Source organism: Barbus barbus, assembly GCF_936440315.1.
Source record: "Barbus barbus genome assembly, chromosome: 2".
Classification (NCBI taxonomy): domain Eukaryota; kingdom Metazoa; phylum Chordata; class Actinopteri; order Cypriniformes; family Cyprinidae; genus Barbus; species Barbus barbus.
In genome coordinates this window covers 45,889,256-45,910,614 of record NC_136730.1, presented here as the reverse complement: position 1 = coordinate 45,910,614, position 21,359 = coordinate 45,889,256, and the positions used below count along the sequence as shown (strand labels likewise).

Below are 21,359 nucleotides of genomic sequence, written 5' to 3'. Positions count from 1 at the left end.
GGTCAAGACGTCCAGATGGGACGGTCTGAAAGCAGAGTTTAAAAACTCAGGACACCATCAAACTCTCTCTTACGCCCTTTTTGCTTCTCTTTTGCTACCGCGATTTGACGCTGCTCTTTGAGCGTGCTCTGGCCCACGTGCCAGCTGCTACCAAAATGAGAAGGAAAACAACTTAGTCTCATTACCTCCTTTTATTTTTATTCTTTTACTTTAGTTTCTTTTCTTTCCGTGGAGTTTCATGTTCTAATGTAAGTTTGCTACAAAGTCCAGCTCCGACTGCACCCGGTTCAAACTTCAACCAGACCACCTGTGCATCCTCAGCCAATGCCCAAGACCTCACTTCAACGACTACTGAACTTCCAGCCAATCAGACACTTCGGGGAACCCCCTGTCTGCTATGACAACACAAAGGAAACCCCGTTACACAGGCAAAGCAAGCAAGTACACCTCCAGATTCTAACTGAATCAGGTGCAGTTAATATCAATCTTAGCCTCATTGAGAAACTCAAAGCGAGGGTTAAATAAGTGATTGATGGTTGTTCAGGTCTATGCAATTGAACATATTGCTATAAACTTTTCATTCTCTTAAACTCATCCTTTCCTCACTTTCTCTCTTTCTGCAACGTGTGAATGTGTGAATGCTTGTGTTCATGTGTTAGATTCGTTTATGTCTTAGGTTTATATAAATACAATCTTATTTATATTGAAAAGAGAAGTATCTTGTGTTTTCTGCTCAAAGGTTAATGTCTTAATCTGCCGATCTAGTTACTGTGCTATTAAAGTGTTTTCACTATATTTTGGATTTTAATATCCAGTGCAGAGTTTGTTATACGACTCGTTCAGTGAATCGCTGTAACAGTGAATCTGTTCAAATTTCCTTTCCTATGCGGCTTGTGGTGTTCGGCCAATCACAATGCACTGTGACAGTTGGCCAATCAGAGCAGACTGCACTTGTCGGAAGGAGTGACTTTGTAGAATTCAAAGCATTTGAGAGAGGCGGGGCATAGAGGAACTACAATAATGTACAGTATTTGAAAAATAATGTGTTTTTTGAACAATAAAACAATTAATGTAAAAATGTAAAATGTTTAGTTTCTACATACTTTGCATATTTGAATAGTTTTATGTTTCTCGACTTTTAATTTGATTATGCCATTCACAGTGTTTCATAGGATTGTAGTTCTTTATCTCGTTAAAGCCGTTTTCACAGTTTTGTATTTTTGTCTTTTTGTCCAATTTTTAAATAATACTTTTGCTTCCAATCAAAGTTTATAATGTTGTGATTCTCCCATAGCTGGTTGGTTTGTAACATTGTCTTTCTTTGCTGAAAAATGGGGTGGACACTGATGCAGTCTATGCACCGCCCATTTTATATATATATATATATATAAATCAATCTCAGTGAACCCATGTAATGGTTTCTATATGATTTTTACCTGCTCTTGGATCAGTTATATTTTATTTTAATGATTATTTATTTTTAACGAAAAAAGTGATTCAATTGATTCTGAGGGGATGTTTACACATAGAAACTAAAGACTGAAAACTTTTTATGTATTTTATCCATTCATTTACATCACAACAGTGTTTTGGGTACCGTTATTGTCTCTGTATAAACTACAAAAATGCAAATGTATGAAAATAGTAATGTTGTGTATTATGTGTTCAGGAAAGTGACATTGCCACCTACTGGCCTGGCATGAATAATACATAATTTTAAGCAATTTTCACGGATCCATGAGAACAGGAATTGCTTTATCAATGTCGTCGTCTCACATTACTAACTACCAATAAAAATAAATATCTTTTACTACCCGTTTCACACTGAAATACATCAGTTTACACATCTGGGTTGTGAATGCTGTGTATGATTGTGGATATTAAGATGCAACATGAGGTAAACTTCCGTTCAGACTTGCCCAACCATTTGCAGCTCATCAAATATAATCCATGAGCATTTCTGCAGCCATATGTACATCACAGCAGTTTTATTCCTAATTATTATTCTGTCCAGGCTTCCAGAAAAAGCCTGATAGGGTTCCAGCAGGGCGACTATCAGCTGAAATCATCCCGAACTCCAAACCGCCTCTGACTGGCACAGGGAATAAAAGATCAGCATTTGACATCTTATTTGAATTAGAGACTGATTCTGTCGCTGCAGGGAACAGCAGGAACTGTGAAGTTCCCACTCGATTTTCCACACACCATCCCTGAGAAATGCACTTTTCTCATTACAGCAGTTTGGTCACAGCCGGTTTTATGACAGGAGCGTGGCTCTCAATGGCGGTCGAGCGGTGTATCGTGGGTTCTTCGGCCAAACTGGCTCTGAACGCTGAGTTGCCACATCTGCTCCTGCTGTAATGGATTTGCTTGCCGTTACGAGGCCGTGGGTCTCGGGGGAAACGGCAAAGAGCTTAACGCCGCTCACTTTCTGCTGCTCTAGTGATTTATTTTGATTAGGCTGATGAAGTCTTCGCTGTTACCAGCCCGGAATAATCGACACCGTGTGCCCGGAGGTCAAAGCCAACGGCGCAGGCTATATGTAAATTCATAATTTTGAGAAAAAGCCAGAATTGCAAGATGGTAAAATTGAAATTTTGAGTTTATAACTTGTGAGATGTAAAGTTAAAATTCAGAGAAAAATATCAGAATCAGAGAAGTAAAATTACAGTTTGAACCATGCAAGTTTTGAGATATAAACTTGCAATTCTAAGAAAAAAAGTCAGAGTTTTGAGATAACTAGGAGCTTCCTTTATTTTATTTTTTAATTATGTGGCAGAAACAGCATTGCAATGTATAAATGAGAAAAAGTAAAAATTGCAATATGTAAACTTGCAATTATGAGAAAAATAAATAAATAAATAAAATAATTCAGAGTCCCAGAAATTCTGGCATTTCTGATATTCTCAAAAAGTCGCAATTACTTAAAAATCTAACCAAACATCAGAAGTGCAGCAGACAAATGCTAAACGTTAGACTTCAACATACACATTTTAACTTCCTATGCTTACCTTATCTCTGTCAGTTTATATCTAACTTTCAGCTTGTTGTCATGACAGCGCAACTCCAGAAAACATGGTAACCTTCAAAAGCTAAATATGAGGATTTGAGAAAAGAAGATTACGTCTGTTTACATCAGGAACACCTTCAGCCACCTCCTCACCCATTTAGACACGTTACAGTGTTTTACTGAATAATTCATACAAAATCCAAACTTCCCACATGATGGCCTCTGGAATGCCTTAGATATGACGTAACTGCAGATTTCATTCTGCTAGACAACCTGAAGGAGAGCAGGAGACTTTTGAACACGGAGCAGAGGCATTGTGGGATTGAGCACATGTGAGTCATTAACCTTCATTCCAGTTACTGCTGCCCCGCTTTCTCTCTCAAATCTCCATTTGCTTCGCTCTTCTTTCATCAGATCAGTCTCACTGTTTTGTTTCTCTCTTGTGCGACATAAAACATCAGAAATCTCTGCAGGATTGGATGGGACGATCACAGAGGGCATTTACACTCACTTCACTTGGCTTGATTCACTGGGTTTCTATCCGATTTACATTTGGCTTCACAAAAAAATGTGCTCTACTACTACAGCCCAACATCTGAAGATGGTTAAAAATATGAAAAATTATACAGCAGAATAGGAATGCAATCACCAAAAATTTGATATTTTGAGATTGTTTCATCTTTTCATGCTTAATACTTGAATAAACCGACAGAACGCTAATGAAGATATGGAGAAAAAACGTCAGTAAAGTTATGCGACCTTTCCTTTATAAAAGAACATGTTGAGGTGCTTGCGTGAACCCTGAACCCTAAATACAGCCATGTAGAGCAACTTTTTTTGGTTTACATTACTAATCATAAAGACAATAAAACAATTTTATTTTTAAAAATCAACAGATCAATCAATCCATGAGTTTGATGGAAAATGTAACAGGGTTGAAGGTGAGTGCAAAAATATCACCAAACAGTCTTAAGTAGCAAATATAACCACACCACACTAACTATTTTTGTGCTTTGTACAGGACCAGAAAAAAGAAAATCCATGGCTCTTCTCTTTCAGAAATGCTTCGAGTCAACTCTGTTACATTTAAAATGTAAACGTGTTGAAGGTCAGTGCAAAAATGTCAAATAATAGTTTAACTTCAAATATGATCACAACAGACCACATTACTTATAGGCAATATTTTTTTTGTAGTAGGAAAAATGCAAATAAATCAATTAATTCAAATTAAATAAAACAAAAACCACTGTGATGTTTTCCCTTAACAGAGCTGAAGTATTGGAGGATTCATTCCCATTGATGGTCGTCGGCTCACAGGAGGGAAGGAAGGAAACACGTTTGCATAACACTTACATTTTTTAATAGAATTCATTTATAACAAATGGAACTTGAGTCAGCAAAAGTACAGAAGGACGGCTTCTCGTACAGATGTGTCTTTTCACCAATGTCATCTAAGTATGAAAATAAAAAGCACTCCATTCATTCAGAAAGAAAAAAAAATCAAATCAAATCAAAAAACACTTTACATTTACAACTAATCAGAGGTAATTTCATGATTCTTTTTTTAACAAGCCATTTTTTCTTTACAATTGAATTGAATTAATTTCAGTCTATGCATCCAGATGTGAGAGTAACAGGGAGCTTAGAAACACCACGTGTACGTTTGCGCTCGTGACGCTTCAGTCTTTCAACAGGGGAAGAAGTGATACTTAGAAATCACCTGCTAAAGATGCTAATTTTTTTCGCAACCAATTTGCTTTTCCTTTCCCTTTCTCTTTTTTTCTCTCTCTCTCTTACTTGGGTAGTCTCTTTTCTGTGTTATTTACATACACACCATGTGAAGTCTGAAGGAGATTCGTACAGTCGGGTTCAAGTAAAATCCGTAATGGGTGCGGAATCAGTAGGGCAGTGCATAGAGATAAAGAGATACAAAGTGCAATTCTTCCTACTCGCCCCCACTGCAGTTGAACTCATGCATATCAAATAAGATCCAGAAGAGGGAAAGAAAAGCTGACATGGAGCACATTGAAGCGCTGAACACTAGGTGGCGCTGACAGTTTCGCCACGGCTGCCTGTTGCTCGACGTATGACGATGAAAACATCCGAAATCAACAGAAACAGAAAGAGTCAAAACAATAAAACGCTTTCTCTATTCGAAACAAGGAAGGGAAAGTAAGCATCTGGAATGCACATCCACAAAGCCAGTGAGGTTCAAGTGTCGAATCGTAATATTGTAGTCGTGAAATTCGCACGATAAAACACTTAGTAGCTTATCAGCAAGCACTTTGTAGGTTTTTCAGGGTCTTTCGTTTATTTTGGCATTTATTTGATTTCGTTTTCCGCCACGACGACTGAAAATGACGGGGAATTTGATTCCAAAGCTTGGTCTTTTGAAGACGTAATTAATTAGTCTTGGTGCCTTTGGGGAGCTAATATAAAATAACAACAGAAATGACTTAACAGTATCGGGCCTGACGGTTATCGTGCACTTTCTTTCTTTATCGTACCCTTGTCATTTTTATTTTCTCTGAGCCAAATTAAGGCCACAGAAAATTAAACAGTATTGAATTAAGTATTTGCATATATAATTTCATAGACTATAAATCCGTACGCGTGGGAAATCAATCGATAAATACTCGTACATGAACTACTTAAACTATACACGTTGTTAAATGAATATCGTAGAAAAGAACAGGCATAAATATAAGGCACTCTAAATGCAAAAGAATGAACACGTGGACGTCTTTGTACCTGTGGCCTAACGGATGCACGGTGATGACCTTTGACCCATGAGCTCGTGAACATGACGACGATCGCCCCGCCCTCGTTAAACCGATGCAAATTGAACCCTCCGACTGTAAAACGTCTAGTTATTGCACAAGAAAAGATGCGTGTCCGTCCGTCCGTCCTGCTGATGTGCATTCCAGCGGAAAACCCACTATCATTTTCATATATTATATCATCTATATATCTATATTTTGTGAATATACATTGAGGTTATATAAATAAAGACTTTATTAATATCTCTCTCTCTCTCTGCTCATGGAAGAACTGAGACATCTTCTAACCTTTATACTCTGCCCACCCCATGATTCAGCGTGTGTTTGAAACAAAACGCCACAAACCACCAGCACTAATACTTCATCAGAAAAAAACATGAGAAATACGGTCAGTCTACGCTGATTTCTGTCATAAAAGAGAGGAAAACACCACGGAACGTGAAACAAAAGCTGGTATGCATTATTTGTGTGGTTTCTCCAGACGTCTAATCGAACGATCGGCATGTTGTAGTTATTACTTCAGCTCTGTTCGTTTAGTTTTTTTCGATGATTGCGATGATGATGATGATGGTGGTCGTGATGAAGTCTCCTCTCTTCATCAGTGACGTATCTCCTCGTGTTGATTGTGGAACAAAACAAATTCTCTTTACACCGTGTCTCGAGCTCCCCGTCTCACAGCGTCTGTGTTCGTTGACTCCTTTATGATTCATGAATCCTCGAAGCAGCGATTATTCCGCACTTCAGCAGTCTAGATTCACCTGTCTGAAATTATTATTATCATCATTATTATTACTACTATTTATTTATTCATGATTTACTTTTTGAAATCAGATCGGGGTAATTTTTCTTGGTCCACCTGGATATTTGTCTTTTTATTGTCGTTTGTAAGTATTTCTAGGTTTACGTTGCACATCCAACATGTAATCGAAGAGTTTGAGTTCTTTTCACAAGCAGGTATTTATGGCTCAGAAGAATTAAATGACCGCTGGATGTCCGATGGCCGATCCGTCTCCCTGACAGTGTGACGAAGATCTTATGTTGCATAGTGGTCGAAGCTCCCGAGATACTCCAACCCAGCTCTGTAACAAAACTGGTACTGATCCTGAGAGACAGACGGACAGAGAGAGAGAGACAGACAGACGGGTCAGATCCATGCCAAACATTCAGTCAGATCAGATGTGTGTGTTCATTTAACGTAAACCTGCGTAACTAGTCATCTAGATGTTTTAACTGAGATTTAATGTATGTTGGACGTAATTCAGAAAGGTAACAGGGTTGACGCTAACAGCCAGGACAGTTTTGTAACTACATGGTTTCCTTAGTAATACAATTCAATGCTGATATAACCTTTCTACATGTAACCTTTTTAATTATAAACCATTTACTATACAAAATCATGGTAACAGGGTTGACATTTGAAGATCTTCCCTTACTGTCAAGCATATGACTTTAAGAAACCCTTGTGAAAAAGCGCACTCCAAATTTTAAAAGTATATTTAAAAAACATACTTGCAGATAATACAATATGAATGCAAGGCCACTTAAGTGACTTACAGAGAGACACTTTCATTACTGTTTCTAAACACACTTATGAACACTTTTAAAATGTGACCTTTGTAATAATGTCAAATTGAAAGTTTTACTTTAAAAGTCTATTCTAAATCATTGTGTACAAAAAGTACACTTATTTTGATGTTGAATAACATGTCAAAGAATTTGATTATCATTTTAACTGTAGTGTGTTATTCAATAAAACATTTAAGCTCTAAATTGCAAATTAATCATTACAAATCTGTAATTATAAATATGTTTACATACATGACACAAATCATGTCACACATAAAGACAAAAAAGTAATTATGAAATTACATATTTGTACTTAAGTCCTACTTAAGTGGGTCAAAACACTAAAGTATTTAATATAAATTAAAACTACAATCCATTTACATTTAATTAGAATGAACATGCAAGTACGTTTCAGAAAACATTACACACAATTCACGCTTAAATTATATTATTATTATTATAAATAACATTTTATTAATTATAAAACTTTTTAAAATGTGGTAAGTAGTGCTTCTTTTCACAAGGAGAAAAAGATGTGCTTTTGAAGAACTGTTTTAAAATAATGATTGTGTTCCTTTTTTTTCTGTTATAGTACATAATGTAATATGGCATACATATAATGGTAACAGAGCTGATGCATAACCAGAGGATACAACTGCAGCATTTTAGAATAATGCATTCTTAACTACAGTTTAAAAAAATAGAGAATAAAGACAAAATTCACTCGACTTCATCCATTGGGAAGTGTATATGACAGGTTGTAAGAATAAAAAAAAAAAAAATGCAAATACATTATTATTTTTATTATTATTATTATTATTGCATTTCAATGCAAAATCTTGAAGACAATGTGGAATAGCATGCATTGATGAATCGCTCATGATGAGAGCAGGAACATCAGTTCAGAAATTACATGATGAATTCATGATGATGATGATGATGATGATGTTTTCAAAATGAAGCTGGATTTAGGCAGAGAGAAACTATGACGTTTGAAACACAATCGTTTGGTAAAGCACATGCGTGATGTAACGTGACATCTTCTGAACGGAGTTATGGATTTCTCTGTGAATTCACAGATGCGAGGCTCCTCTCATCTCCATAGCAACACATCAACCCGGCGGCCTGCGACGTGAAGGGTCTACTGCTGCGCTTTTGTGTCGCATGTCTGTGAGGTGAAAAGCAGGGATTGTGTTGTGCCAAGCGTGAGATTCGAGCCTCATCACCTCGCTGTCCGCATTGATCGCAGAAAATAATTTCCCCCATTGACGCTGGGAAAGGCCATTGTGCGGGTTAGCTGTGAAATTGCTTATCTGAACCAATTTGCATGGCTAACCTGAAGGGTTTGTCGTTATAAATGAGAACGAGCGTTTGTGGGCTGAACAAAGCCAAGCATTCGTTTGTTCCGTCGCAAACCCTTCATTGGGAAACTTCAGACAAAAACCATAGAGGACGCCTGAAAACCTTGATCACTAGGGGAAGTTGTGGCCTAATGGTTAGAGATTCGGACTCGTAATCGAAAGGTTGCGGGTTCGAGTCTCGGGCCGGCAGGGATTGTAGGTGGGGGGAGTGAATGTACAGCGCTCTCTCCACCCTCAATACCACGACTGAGGTGCCCTTGAGCAAGACACCGAACCCCCAACTGCTCCCCGGGCGCCGCAGCATAAATGCCCACTGCTCCGGGTGTGTGTTCACGGTGTGTGTGTGTGTGTGTGTGTGTGTGTGTGTGTGTGCGCGCATTTGTTCACTACTCACTGCTGTGTGTGTGCACTTGATGGGTTAAACGCAGAGCACCAATTTCGAGTATGGGTCACCATACTTGACAATACGTCACGACTTTTACTTTTAACCTGACCTGATGTTATTAGCTGTAATGTAATGTGCTGTTTTAATCTGTGTTTACATCCTGACTGAAGCGACGCAGTGTGAAACAGTTACGTACTTCGGTCTGGACCATCGCTGGCCGCTGTGTTCTTAACATCTTGACCGTCTGGAAGATGTCCACCACTCCTTCATAGCGCATGCGCTCCAGAACGATGCTGAGCGTGATGAAGACGCCCGTCCTGCCCACGCCAGCACTGCAAATCAATCACAACACAAACCATCAGCTGGATCTTTGATATTCCAAACCAGAACATGCGAACAAAGTTGACTGAATCAGGATGTGAAGCGGCCTATTTATAATATTTTGTTCATTTAATTTGAGGCCGGACACTGCAAGCAAAACTTACAGTTTAATTCCTCTCTATATAATGAACTTTTTTACTGAGGGGTTTGTTCATATATCATTCACATTTATTTATACAAGATTTTATTCTTTAAAACAGGGCTTAATGTATATTTTCTGGCTGTTGTTAGTATTAGAGATAAAAAGAGAAGTTTAAAATCCCTAGTCTAAAATGTCAACAAAATCAAACAAGAATTTTGAACCATGATGTCAAAATCTATACTCTGGAAATGTATGCAAATTAGTTAATATTTAATTAAATAATGCATTGTTTACGATTAAATATAACATTAAAGAAAACTTGTAACAAAAACAGTTGTAAGCCGTCACTCAGTTGAAGAGAGAAAAAAGAACTAAAGTATCTGGGTAATGTTTCTTCAGTTGACATCACTTAACATCAACACTTCTATGGCATCTTAGTTAATGCTAATTTAACATTCACTAATACATAAATCAGAAAATAATTTGTTAATATTATTTAATGCACTAACATTAACAAAGAATGAACAACTGTATTTTTGTTAACTAATATTAACCAAAATGAATAACTGCTGTAGGAATATATTGTTCATTGCCAGCTAATTCATTAACTTATGTTAACTTATATACACTGTAACTGATATTACAGTGTTACCAATAATTGTTTGATCATTAATGCTATCTTAAGTGTGGAGTGGTTGAGCTTAATAACTACAGTCAACGCTATTGTGTGTAGACATTGAAGAAAAGGGAATTAAATCATGTATTTGTCTTCCTGTCAGAACACATGATCAAATGATGTCACAGTCTGTTGGTGTAACAATTTCAAGAAATGTCATTTTTGTAATTGTGGAAAATCAGGTGGTAACAGAGTGTGTGTGTATATATATATACACATACATACAATACATACAGTACAATACAGTTCAATTTATTTATGCTTGTATGCTTGCAACTGTCTGACCCAGAGACTTCTGAACTTCCTGGGAGGGATAAAGACATTTGATGTGTTTAAGTATCTGCTATTGGATAAGATTTAGTTCCCAGAACAAAAGACAAGTGTTTTACCCATCAACAGTGGCATCTGCTCGGCTCTGTTTTTCTCACCAAGACTCGTGTCTTTCTTACCTACAGTGGACCGATATGGGTCCATCCTGACCAAACTGCTCTTTTGTTTTATGCACTTGGCCGATGAAGTCGATGAAGCCTTCCCCTGATTTTGGCACGCCTTGTTCTGGCCAGTCTGTGAACTGGAACTGCCTGACGGTCCGTGACTGTCCGTCCTGAAAGCAGAGAGAGAGACGGATGAGAATAGAAGCGCTGCAGCGGCTCTCTGATGCGTTACACCAAGGCATTACATTCACATTTACAGACGCCGCGCTTGTCAAACCGATGACGAGTACATGACGCATCCTAAACGAGTCTGAGGAGCGCAAGAAACAACGATATTAAGAAAGGTCATGTTGATGCTGAACTAATGCCTCAGTGCCAGAGAGATATATTGCTGATATAACTTTAAAATTTGGGGTCAGAACGATTTCATTTATTTCAGAGAAATCAATGCTTTTATTCATCAAGGATGCATTAAATTGATCAAAAGTGACAGTAAACATCTATAATGTTAATTCAATTAAATGCTGTTCTTTTGAACTTTCTATTCATCTGTGAATCCTGAAAATTGAAATGTATCACAGTTTCCACAAAAATATTGAGCAGCACAACTGTGTTCAACATTGATAATAATCAGAAATGTTTGTTGATCAGTAAATCAGTATATTATAATGATTTCTGAAGATCATGTGACACTGAAGACTGGAGTAATGATGCTGAAAATACAGCTGCGCATCGCAGAAATACATTACACTTTAACACATATTCACATAGAAAACAGCTGATTTACATTCTAAAAATATTTGTGATCCTGGAGCACAAAACCTGTCTTAAGTCGCTGGGGTATATCTGTAGCAATAGCCAAAAATACACTGTACGGGTCAAAATTATTGATTTTTCTTTTATGTCAAAGACCATTAGGATATTAAGTAAAGATCATGTTTAATGAAGATATTTTGTAAATTTCCTACCGTAAATATATCAAAACTTCATTTTTGATTAGTAATATGCATTGCTAAGAACTTCATTTGAACAACTTTAAAGGAGATTTTCTCAATATTTAGATTTTTTTTCACCCTCAGATTCCAGATTTTCAAATATTGTCCTATCCTAACAAACCATACACCAATGGAAAGCTTATTTATTCAGCTCTCAGATGATGTATAAATCTCAAATTGACCCTTATGACTGGTTTTGTGGTCCCAGGTCACATTTCACAATTTTTACTGTATTTTTGATCAAGTAACGGTAGCCTTAGTGAGCCGAAGAGACTTCTTTCAAAAATATTTAGCATATGGTTAGAGCAGAAGGCCAGGGAAAGCATCACATATATATGGTGATATTTGGTATTGAAATGCTAAGTTTTAAAGCATGGTATGAGCACGGCAGTTTTGGGTGTTTTTCTGTTTTGAGCTCCAGCCGCCCACAGCTCAGAAGCGTGTCGTTTCACCTGAGCGCGTGAATGAGCGACTCCAGACACTAATTCCTCTGATGTGGGCGGCTGAAAAGCTCCTGACGAGAAGCTCGGAGTGTTTGCATTTCTTTAGTGATTTTGTATATCCCAGATAAGTGACGTGAGAGAGAGAGAGAGAGAGATAAAATGGTAGGAATGTGAGAGTGTTTATCAGAATAAATGCTGTGATGGAATTAGAGGCCTGCTAGCTCTACTCGGTCTGCATATGCACTATAATACATAAAACACAGAGCAGAGGATGGGCCAGGGGTCTGGTGTCTCACCCGTGCGTCCGTCACTTTAAACTCTCGCAGGATGTACTGCGGCATGTTGTATTCAGCCATCGGATCCACCACGAAATACTGATATCTGGCTGAACGCTCTGCTGGCCAGTACTGATGGCACTTTTCCTGATGGACAGACACAATACATCAGTCATGCGACGGCCAAAATACAACCAGCGTGCAGAAAGCATCAGCACAAATACCAGCTCTGGCAGTTAACACTGGGGTTTAAGCAAGGGAACAATGAATAAATGTGCACCAGATCTATTTGAAAGACAATCACTGCTGTTTTCTCAACGATGGCACACGAGATCGTCTTTCATTTCAATTTAGGCAAAATCTGGATATTGCATTCAGTCATGGCCAAAAAATTATTAGCATAAATCTGCAAAAGCATTTGATGAATCAAAATTATTTTGAAAATCCTAGAGACATTGAATTAAACACAAATTAAACCAACAACTGTGAAAAAAAGTGTCCATTTTGAATTTGGACAGTAGAAGTAGTAGTAGAGTTGCAGATTGGAGCACATTTGATAAGAAAATGTTTGTCTTACTACAAAATTGAATTCCAATGCAATGAAAGTGATTATTTTTCTTCTCTGTACTTTCTTCAGCAATAAATGGATGAATAAATAAGCTGCAGTCAAGCACTCACTCTGCCCATCTCTCTGAGTTTGGTCAGCATCACGACGATGGTGGAGTTGTGTTCCCACAGCATCCTCCAGAAGTCTTCTGTGGTTTCGGCTAAAGGACCCTGCGTGGCGATGTAGGCCTTCTGTTGCCTGACACACAGCGAGAGAGGATACGTGTTCACCTTCACACTCACACACACACACAGCCGGACAGATCCGGGCTCCTCGGCTCACCTGTATCCGTCGATGAAGCTGGCGTTGATGTAGTCGGAGCCCTCGACTCCTCTGATTGGCTGCAGACAGACGCGTGTGGACTCGTAGGGCATGATGTTAACCAGTCTGTTTTTGAATTTGTTGCAGGGCAGATTGGCACTGATGAACCGTGACGTGTGGGCTTTTGTGTTCGCTAACCGCTGCAAGAAACAATCCGAAACAGCATTAAAAATGAGAAATGGCAAAAGTTTGTCTAGACACACGCTGATATTCACTTGAAAACAGAAGTAGTAGTAAAGTTTGAAGGACGTGTGAATGTTTGGACAGACAAGCGGATATATAGTAGCACAGACAGATAATCAGATGAAAGAAAAACGCAGACACTACCAGTCAAACGTTTTTGAACAGTAAGATGTTTAATGTTTTTTAAAGAAGTCTTTTCTGCTCACCAAGCCTGCATTTATTTGATCCACCATACAACAAAAGCAGTAATATAGTGAAATATTTTTACTATTTAGTATATATATATATAATTATTATATATTTTGTTTCTATTGAATATGTGTTAAACTGTAATGTATTTCTGTGATCTGCAGCTGTATTTTCAGCATCATTACTGCAGTCTTCAGTGTCACATGATCTTCAGAAATCATAATAATATACTGATTTACTGCTCAACAAACATTTCTGATTATTATTATCAATATTTAAATAGTGTTGCTTTTGTCAACGGAAATTATGACTAAATATGGTCGTCAACATACCTATATCACATGACGAAAACGAGACGAGATGCAACGTAATGCTGGTCATGTGACAATTACTATAATTAAATATATAATGCAATATTGTTTATGAATAAAAATAGACTAAATGTGGTTTACAAAATAAAAACTATGCTAAAATGTCTCTTCATTTTCGTTGACCAAAGCGAGACGAAACGAAATGTTATAACGTTATTTCGTCTCGTTTAGTCGTGTTATTTTTATTATTTTGCAGTATTTCTGTTTAGAACAACAAACAGAGTTAAGTCTGACACAGAGAAAGGGGTTCGTCTTTGGGAGATGTGTGTGTACTTCTAACATGTTTGGTTGGTAAAATAAATGTTGTAAATTCAAATCAGAGTGTCTTCCGTGTCTGGAATGGATGTATTCTTGAGTCTATAAGGTAACAATACGAGAGCTTAACAGAATTAGCAGCCCGAGTCCGTCCCGAGTCCATCTTTATCCCTTCTCCCAAATCAGATTATACTGTTTCAGCTATTAAAATAGTTCAGTTTTGTATGTGATTATATTTTGTTTATTTTTTATATTAAGTTAATTTAGAAAAACGTTTGGAGCATTTTTTTGTTTTTTAAATAAGTGTTTTTCTTTCTTAAAGTAACGAGCAAGCGGCCAACGGCAGACCGATCATAGCTTATGTTTGAACAAAAACTCTTTCATTTCAATCATAATCCGTGAAGATGCACTTCTCTCTAAAGGCGCGTCTAATGAGGAGATGGCGAATCAGGATCATCATCTTCATCTTTGCAACACTGACACAGAAAACACTAGTTTTTTAGTAAATAATTCAAATATATCCTTACTATTCCCCCCCACACATTCATGGTAATTACTTTTGCTGGGGCTTTGCAGCAAGCTTCAGCCTATTGTGTGCATTTGAACGCAGAACTCTTCATCTGCGCTGACGGCACTCGCTGCTGCTGCGGGACACTAAGCACCTTCGAGTCGCTCTTGACAGTCGAGGCATGGTCTCGTGTTGTTTTCCACCAGCGCGGTGATTTTTTTCATCACTAATTGATGGATGGCTAAAATATAAAAATAAGGAGAAGCCTAAAACAGGCCCGAGGCCCGGCCCTAGAGGTGTAAAAAAGTCGGGGCCGGGCTGAAATGCAGGGCTCTAGCGTTCCCCTCAGTAGAAATCACGTTTCCCCCTCGCACCCCCCCCCATCGTCAGGCCCTTAGAATCGTCCTAAACCCCCACCCCTTACGGCGCCCCTGCTACTAGATACTTATACTAGAATAATAAAAATGTTTCTTGAGCAGCAAATCAGTATATTATTATGATTTCTGAAGATCATGTGACACTGAAGACTGGAGTAATGATGCTGGAAATACAGCTGCAGATCACAGAAATACATTACAGTTAAAAAATATATTCAAATTATTTTGAATAGTAAACATTATTTCGGAATTTTACTGCTTTTGCTTTACTTTGGACCAAATAAATGTGGGCTTGATGAGCAGAAGAGACTTCTTTAAAAGCATTAAACATCTTACTGATCAAAAAAATGTTGATGGATGGATGGATGGGTAGATATTCAGTTTGTTGCTGTTAAATCTGTGTTTCACAAGGGCATATGTTTAATGTCTTTAACCATCTTGAACTTGGTCATGAAAACAAGAGAGTGAAGCAAATGTGGTTAATGGCGAAACAAGCGAGCGCAGTAATGGTTAGCGCTAGCGTGAGAACAGCACAGGGCTCTCTGGGTTCCTGCAGGAGAAACCACAGGCCCCACACTGTCTCTGCGGCCGAGTAAAGAGAGCCTGCGGTGGGCCAGAGTCGGCTGCTCCGCTCGCCCAGAACTCGTCATGTGGCGTGACATTCGATCACCTTCTTACTCTCGGTAAATAGATTTCTGTTTGACAAACTGCAGGCCGAGTAAAATGCGGCGGGGTTGAATAACAGAAGAGAGACGAGCAGCTTCCTGAGGCAAAGCCGGCGGTTCTGCTGCAGTCATTCCAGAGCTGCGGCCGGACGTCTGTAAACTAACCCTAACCCATGATCGCAGATTACCAGGCCCCTTCTGTTCAGATGGAGTCTGATCAAGAGTTCTGTAATCAGATCAGTCAGCGACTGGGACACTAGACACAGAAACTCAACTAGATAAGGCACTACACATCTTAACCTCTCTTTGCTGGTAGTGATGGGAATGTTTTTCTCTGAATTGGCCAGATTGTGGGGGAATCCGAAGCCTCATCCAAGTACTAGTCAAACCACAACCTGCTTGGCTTCCAACATCAGACATATCAATAAACGTAAGGTCAAGGTTTGGTTAAGTGGCTCTTTAGTAGGGTTAGGGCTCTCGGGACTCTTCACTCAGTCTCAGATTCATTTAGATTTAGGAGTGTGCGCAAATAGTCAAAAAAATTAATATTCAATCTGTAATTACTATTCGACAGATAAAAACACTATTCAGATTCTACTACGTGCTGCTTTGCTGGCCATAAATGCAGGAAATCTGTGATAAATCCTAAGCGTGCAAACCTAAAGTCAGTTAAAACTAAATGCAATGGGTGGCGCTGTAGAGCGTGTTAACAAGTGGATCGTATTTGATCACAGAATGTCATATTCTGCCTCGCGAAGTTTGGAATTAGTTTGATCAAAATGTTTTGTAAAATCTTACAAAATGGAAATACTTTTGATCAAATAAATCAGTGAAACGGAGTTACCAAAATATCAGCATCACAATAAGAAATCACATGAAATCCAAACAGCAGTCGACTAAAGAAAGAGAGCGTAGCCAAATAATCTTGAGACATATGCTTCCTTTAAGTTTTCTCGAAGGTGAGTGGTTTAAGAACAGAAGACAAACTAAGAACACCGTCTGTTATAGTGTCTCTGGAACATCTGTGTCAGCACGCGTTCTTATTGGTATCAGACTGAGGAGCCAGCTTTCACCTGAGCATGTGGATATTACCGTTTTTCTCAACATTAACATGAAACGATACAAACACGATGAAAATAGGCCGACTCAAGTGTATGTACGTTCTGTACCGCAATCAGCACGGTCTGCTGTATTTTTTTCCATTTGCTCTGCTTGAGTTTGATTGCTTTTGTTCTTTATTTGCATATGTTATTTGTTCACGCGTTTTCAGCCAAAAGAAAACTTAGAGATATAACGTAACATTGTTGTAGAACATTGTTATATATTATCTGTAATTATAAGCTTGTTCATAAATAGTGACAAAAACATGATTATAAAAAAAAAACACCTTTCGCGCTAAACTGTATTTAAATAAACAAATATTTATTTTTTATGATCGCAAATAGTCGAATACAATATTTCTTTTTTGTAAATGTCCATCATGGCATTTATCATGAATCAGCTTGCTAAAACTTGATTATAAAAAAAAAAAACATATTTCTAGCTAAACCTTATTTAAATAAACAATTATTTGAATATTTGTTGTTTATGAGTGCAAATATTCAAATACAATATATATATTTTTTTTAAATGCCCATCATGGCATTTAACATGAATCAGACGAATTACGTGACAAACAGAAGTCAACAAACCCAGCTCCCGCTAACATCGGTCTTACCTTAAACTCCAGCTCCATCCCGGTGACGTTCTCTCCGGACTCGATCTGCGTGAGCTTCTGGATGTAGGCGTACAGGTTTCGGGCGGGAACCTCGGTGGTGCCGCAGGTGACGGCCTCCTGGAGCGCGTCGTGAATGAAGACGTACTGGTCTTCTGTCTGGACCATGTAGTTCCTCTGAGCACGCATGAGCGTCACGTGACCGTAGATGTCCACTGTCTTCTCGTGTTTAATTCGCTCCTGCATGGCGTCGATGACGATGAAGCAGCCGGTCCGACCCACGCCGGCACTGTCAGACAACAGGACAAATGTTTGACAACGTTAGATCTGTTTTGCAGGGATGCTCCGAAGTGAAAATTCTTGACCGAAGCCGAACCGAACAAAATGAAACACTGGGCTGAAGGCCAAATACTGAACATGGTTCTTTGCATTTTTCCCCCAGGTATATTGCCTTTTGCGTTTTACCATTGCGTAAATTAAATAGCCAAAATGTGCTTTTTAAATAAATTTCAAAACATCAATTTAAAAATATTTAACACTACCAATAAAACACAACTTAGGTTAGTAAAATAATATTTTTGGCCATTTTTGAGACCCCCTTCTAGAATCAGGCATGTATTTTTACTGTACAAATACATGCAGCCATGCTGAGAAGAGACTTATTTTAAAACATTAGAAAATTTAACACTATGTGTGAACGTTATAATACATGTATTAATGGAGAAGTTGTAATTATTAATATCATTGCTATGGTCTTATTTACTTTATTGTCTTATTTTATTTCACAAAACAACAGTAAAATTACAATACTAATATTTATTAATGCTGATGGAGTTCTTTTATTTTGGTGGAAACCCGCAGCAAGATCTCAGTGCTTCTTTTTGTTGGAAACAGCAGATTTATAATTGATTCTCATTATGAATTTGGGAAGATGTTTCTCGCACGTGTCATACTGTCACATGCCTAGTAAAAGTTTATAAAAATGTTACTGAGCAGCTGATGAGTAACACTGTTTCAGCACAGATTGTCCTCCTTTGGACTCTGGCTAACAAACAGATAGCATTGCAAGCTCGTCAGCGCTGTCAGAATAAATGATTTGTGCGTGTATTAGAAAACATAACATTCTGCAGTTTATTTACTAATTGTTTAAGCGCATTTTGTGATTTCAAACATCATACAGTCACCAGGAACAATCACCCTTCCTCTTCTCATCGGAGACATGCGATACATTGCTAAAAAGTCTCTCGCTGTCGGTGCTTTAATTATTTTTGCATCTTTCTTGGACAGTTTTAAATACGTCCACACTGCCCACATGTTTGCAGCATTATAAAGAATGTGCACCTCTCACTCTACGCTGGTTGATATTTGATTGCGTCACATTCGGTGCATCCCTACTGTTTTGAGTAGTTTGTGTTGAGATACATTTTCATTGTTTACACACATGCAAACTGCGAAAACAATGGGACACGGCTGACAGTGAGTGACACGTCACATTTCTTGTGGTGAATGCAGAACATTTTCCGCAGTCAAACAGTATTTAATGGCAGAGATTCTGGAGTGAAGCCGTTCTTGATCGGCGTACACCTGTCCTCGCTATTAGAGGAAAACAACCTCTCCATTTAGCCTCTCACCCTCCCTAACCTCCATCTACAGACTCTAAAAGCCTCCATCTACTTTCCTCTTTCCATCACTTTGAAGAGGCCAAAGCTTTGCTAACTTCCTGAAGCGCAGTCGCTGACATCATCCACAGGCACTTCTCCATGAAACACCTGAGATCAGAGCACTTCATTAAGACCAGAGCTCCACAAACGCTCACATTAGCGCTCTTCCTGCACCAAGACGTGAGCGCAGAGAGAATTCTTAATGAACGACACACTTGAGCCAATGAACACCAGCTCTACCGCACACAGAAGCTTGACTAACACACACTTAAAGTTTCCACAACCCATTTTGTGGAGCACCTGACACGGAGACCGTTCATAAAGTCAGCTAAATTATTCCACCACTTTATTTCGCCTCATTAAGGCCGAAAATTTCTAGTGAGTCTGAAGTCTTGATAAGCTGGTTCAGGTGTGTTTCATTAGTGTTGACCCATGAGGAACAGGTCTGGACAGCCCTGTTCTAAAGCAACGTCACATGTATCATTCACAGAGGAGACAATCCCAGAATGCACTGCAGCAAGCATGAATCCATCCACTTAGATTAACCCACAATGTAGACAATTCACCTATGCTGCATGTCTTGAGTTCTGGTGGAAACCGAAGCTAACCCAGCCAAACTTTGCTTAGCAAGATCAATGGAGTTCAATCTAACTAAAATCGAGTGTTTACTAATTATTTGTGTTGTTCATTGTTCATCAACTTAAATATAATTTTAAAATTGCCATTTTCAAACCAGGAAAAGTCAAGGAAATGAACAAAATCTTAGATCTCCATTCATTCATTCATTGTTTGTTTGTTATATCAAAATCTAAAATATTTAATTGGGTAGAAATTGGGAATAAAATATATTTAAGTGAATCGTGTGAAAATGTAAAAGTCATGATCAAGTAATTATTTTGTCAAATGTTTGTATTCTCTAGCAGTGGCTTTGTAACTTGGTTTCAAACTACAGTTTCTTAAATTGTGGTCTTTTTGTGTAAATTCTGTCCTCTAAACTATTTTAAACTATATTGAAGGCTTGAATTTTGTTTTCAGGACAAGAGCAATTTTTCATAAATGCCAGAGCAAGCTGTCACACATTTTTATTGGGGAAAGTAGTTTTATTTGCTAAAACAACATGATTTTTTCACATAACCATTTACTCTATTTTATTTATTTATTTTTTTCTTTAATCGTTTAATTGCTTCAAGATGGCATGTTGTTAATGGACAATATTCTTAAAGGGGGCTAATAATAGTGGAAATGTTTGTAGCCAAGAAAAACTGCCTACAGTACTTTCATGAAATAAACCAGCCCTGAAATATCCACAAGCTACTAGCAAGGCTTCATTTGCTTTATGCAAAATCAATGTCTTTGTTTTGAGTCTTAGGTTGAAATATGACCAGGACGTGTTTTTGCCAGGTTCATACTTCTGAAATCCCTGCCACTCAGGAGCCCTCCGTCTGTCCGTCCAGTGACCTCCGTGACATTCAATCATGCGCTTGGATGGACTTTCTCTTTTGTTACGATAACGGCTGACTCTATGCGCTTCAGTGGCGACCCACGGGTTACAGGTGACAGCGGTAAACGCCCTCTTTACAGCCTCACACACACACACACACACACACACACACACACACACTATCAGCATCGATCGCATGACGTCTGGCAGATTTCAGCGAAAGCATTAAGCACATGCAATCTGAGTTTTCTTTCTGCTGCAGGCGAATCGTTTCCAGCGCGGTTAATTACCCACAAGCTCAGGGGGAGGAGGAGCTTTTGTTTGGCCTGACAAACAGCACATATATAATCTCCCGCCTCACGTGATCCTGCCGGCTTAAAACTGCTCTTGCCGAAGGATGCGTCAACTTTCTGACACCCGCCACGGAATGAAAGAAAGAGGTTTTTTAATGGTCAGATGGGCCGGTGTTTTGGTGCGGATTAAAGTCTCGCTGTCGAGCTGTTATCTGATCTGAGCCGAAAGGAATTCAAAGTCTGCGTCCCAATGAATGATATTAATTCCTGCATTCATTGCGCACGCCAGCCAGAGAAAAGAGGGGAAATAAGGATTCTTCAATTTCAAGCGCTCCGCTGGGAGCTCTAATTAACTGCTGTATGTGTTATTTTTAAGGGTTTACTAA

General features: G+C 38.4%; 1 protein-coding gene across 1 annotated transcript in view; it reads right to left on the bottom strand.

Annotated features, from left to right (window-relative positions):
- Positions 1-4,350: 4,350 nt before the first annotated feature.
- LOC306885764 (receptor-type tyrosine-protein phosphatase delta-like) overlaps positions 4,351-21,359 on the bottom strand; it is a 118,742-nt gene continuing 101,733 nt past the window's right edge. Inside the window, exons 29-35 of the mRNA XM_079442553.1 lie at positions 17,582-17,867; positions 13,278-13,456; positions 13,067-13,193; positions 12,410-12,535; positions 10,691-10,845; positions 9,299-9,434; positions 4,351-6,892 (exon numbers count right to left, since the gene is read on the bottom strand). Coding sequence (XP_079298679.1) covers positions 6,824-6,892; positions 9,299-9,434; positions 10,691-10,845; positions 12,410-12,535; positions 13,067-13,193; positions 13,278-13,456; positions 17,582-17,867 — 1,078 coding nt within the window. The 3' untranslated portion in view covers positions 4,351-6,823. The remainder of the gene's footprint in view (positions 6,893-9,298; positions 9,435-10,690; positions 10,846-12,409; positions 12,536-13,066; positions 13,194-13,277; positions 13,457-17,581; positions 17,868-21,359) is intronic.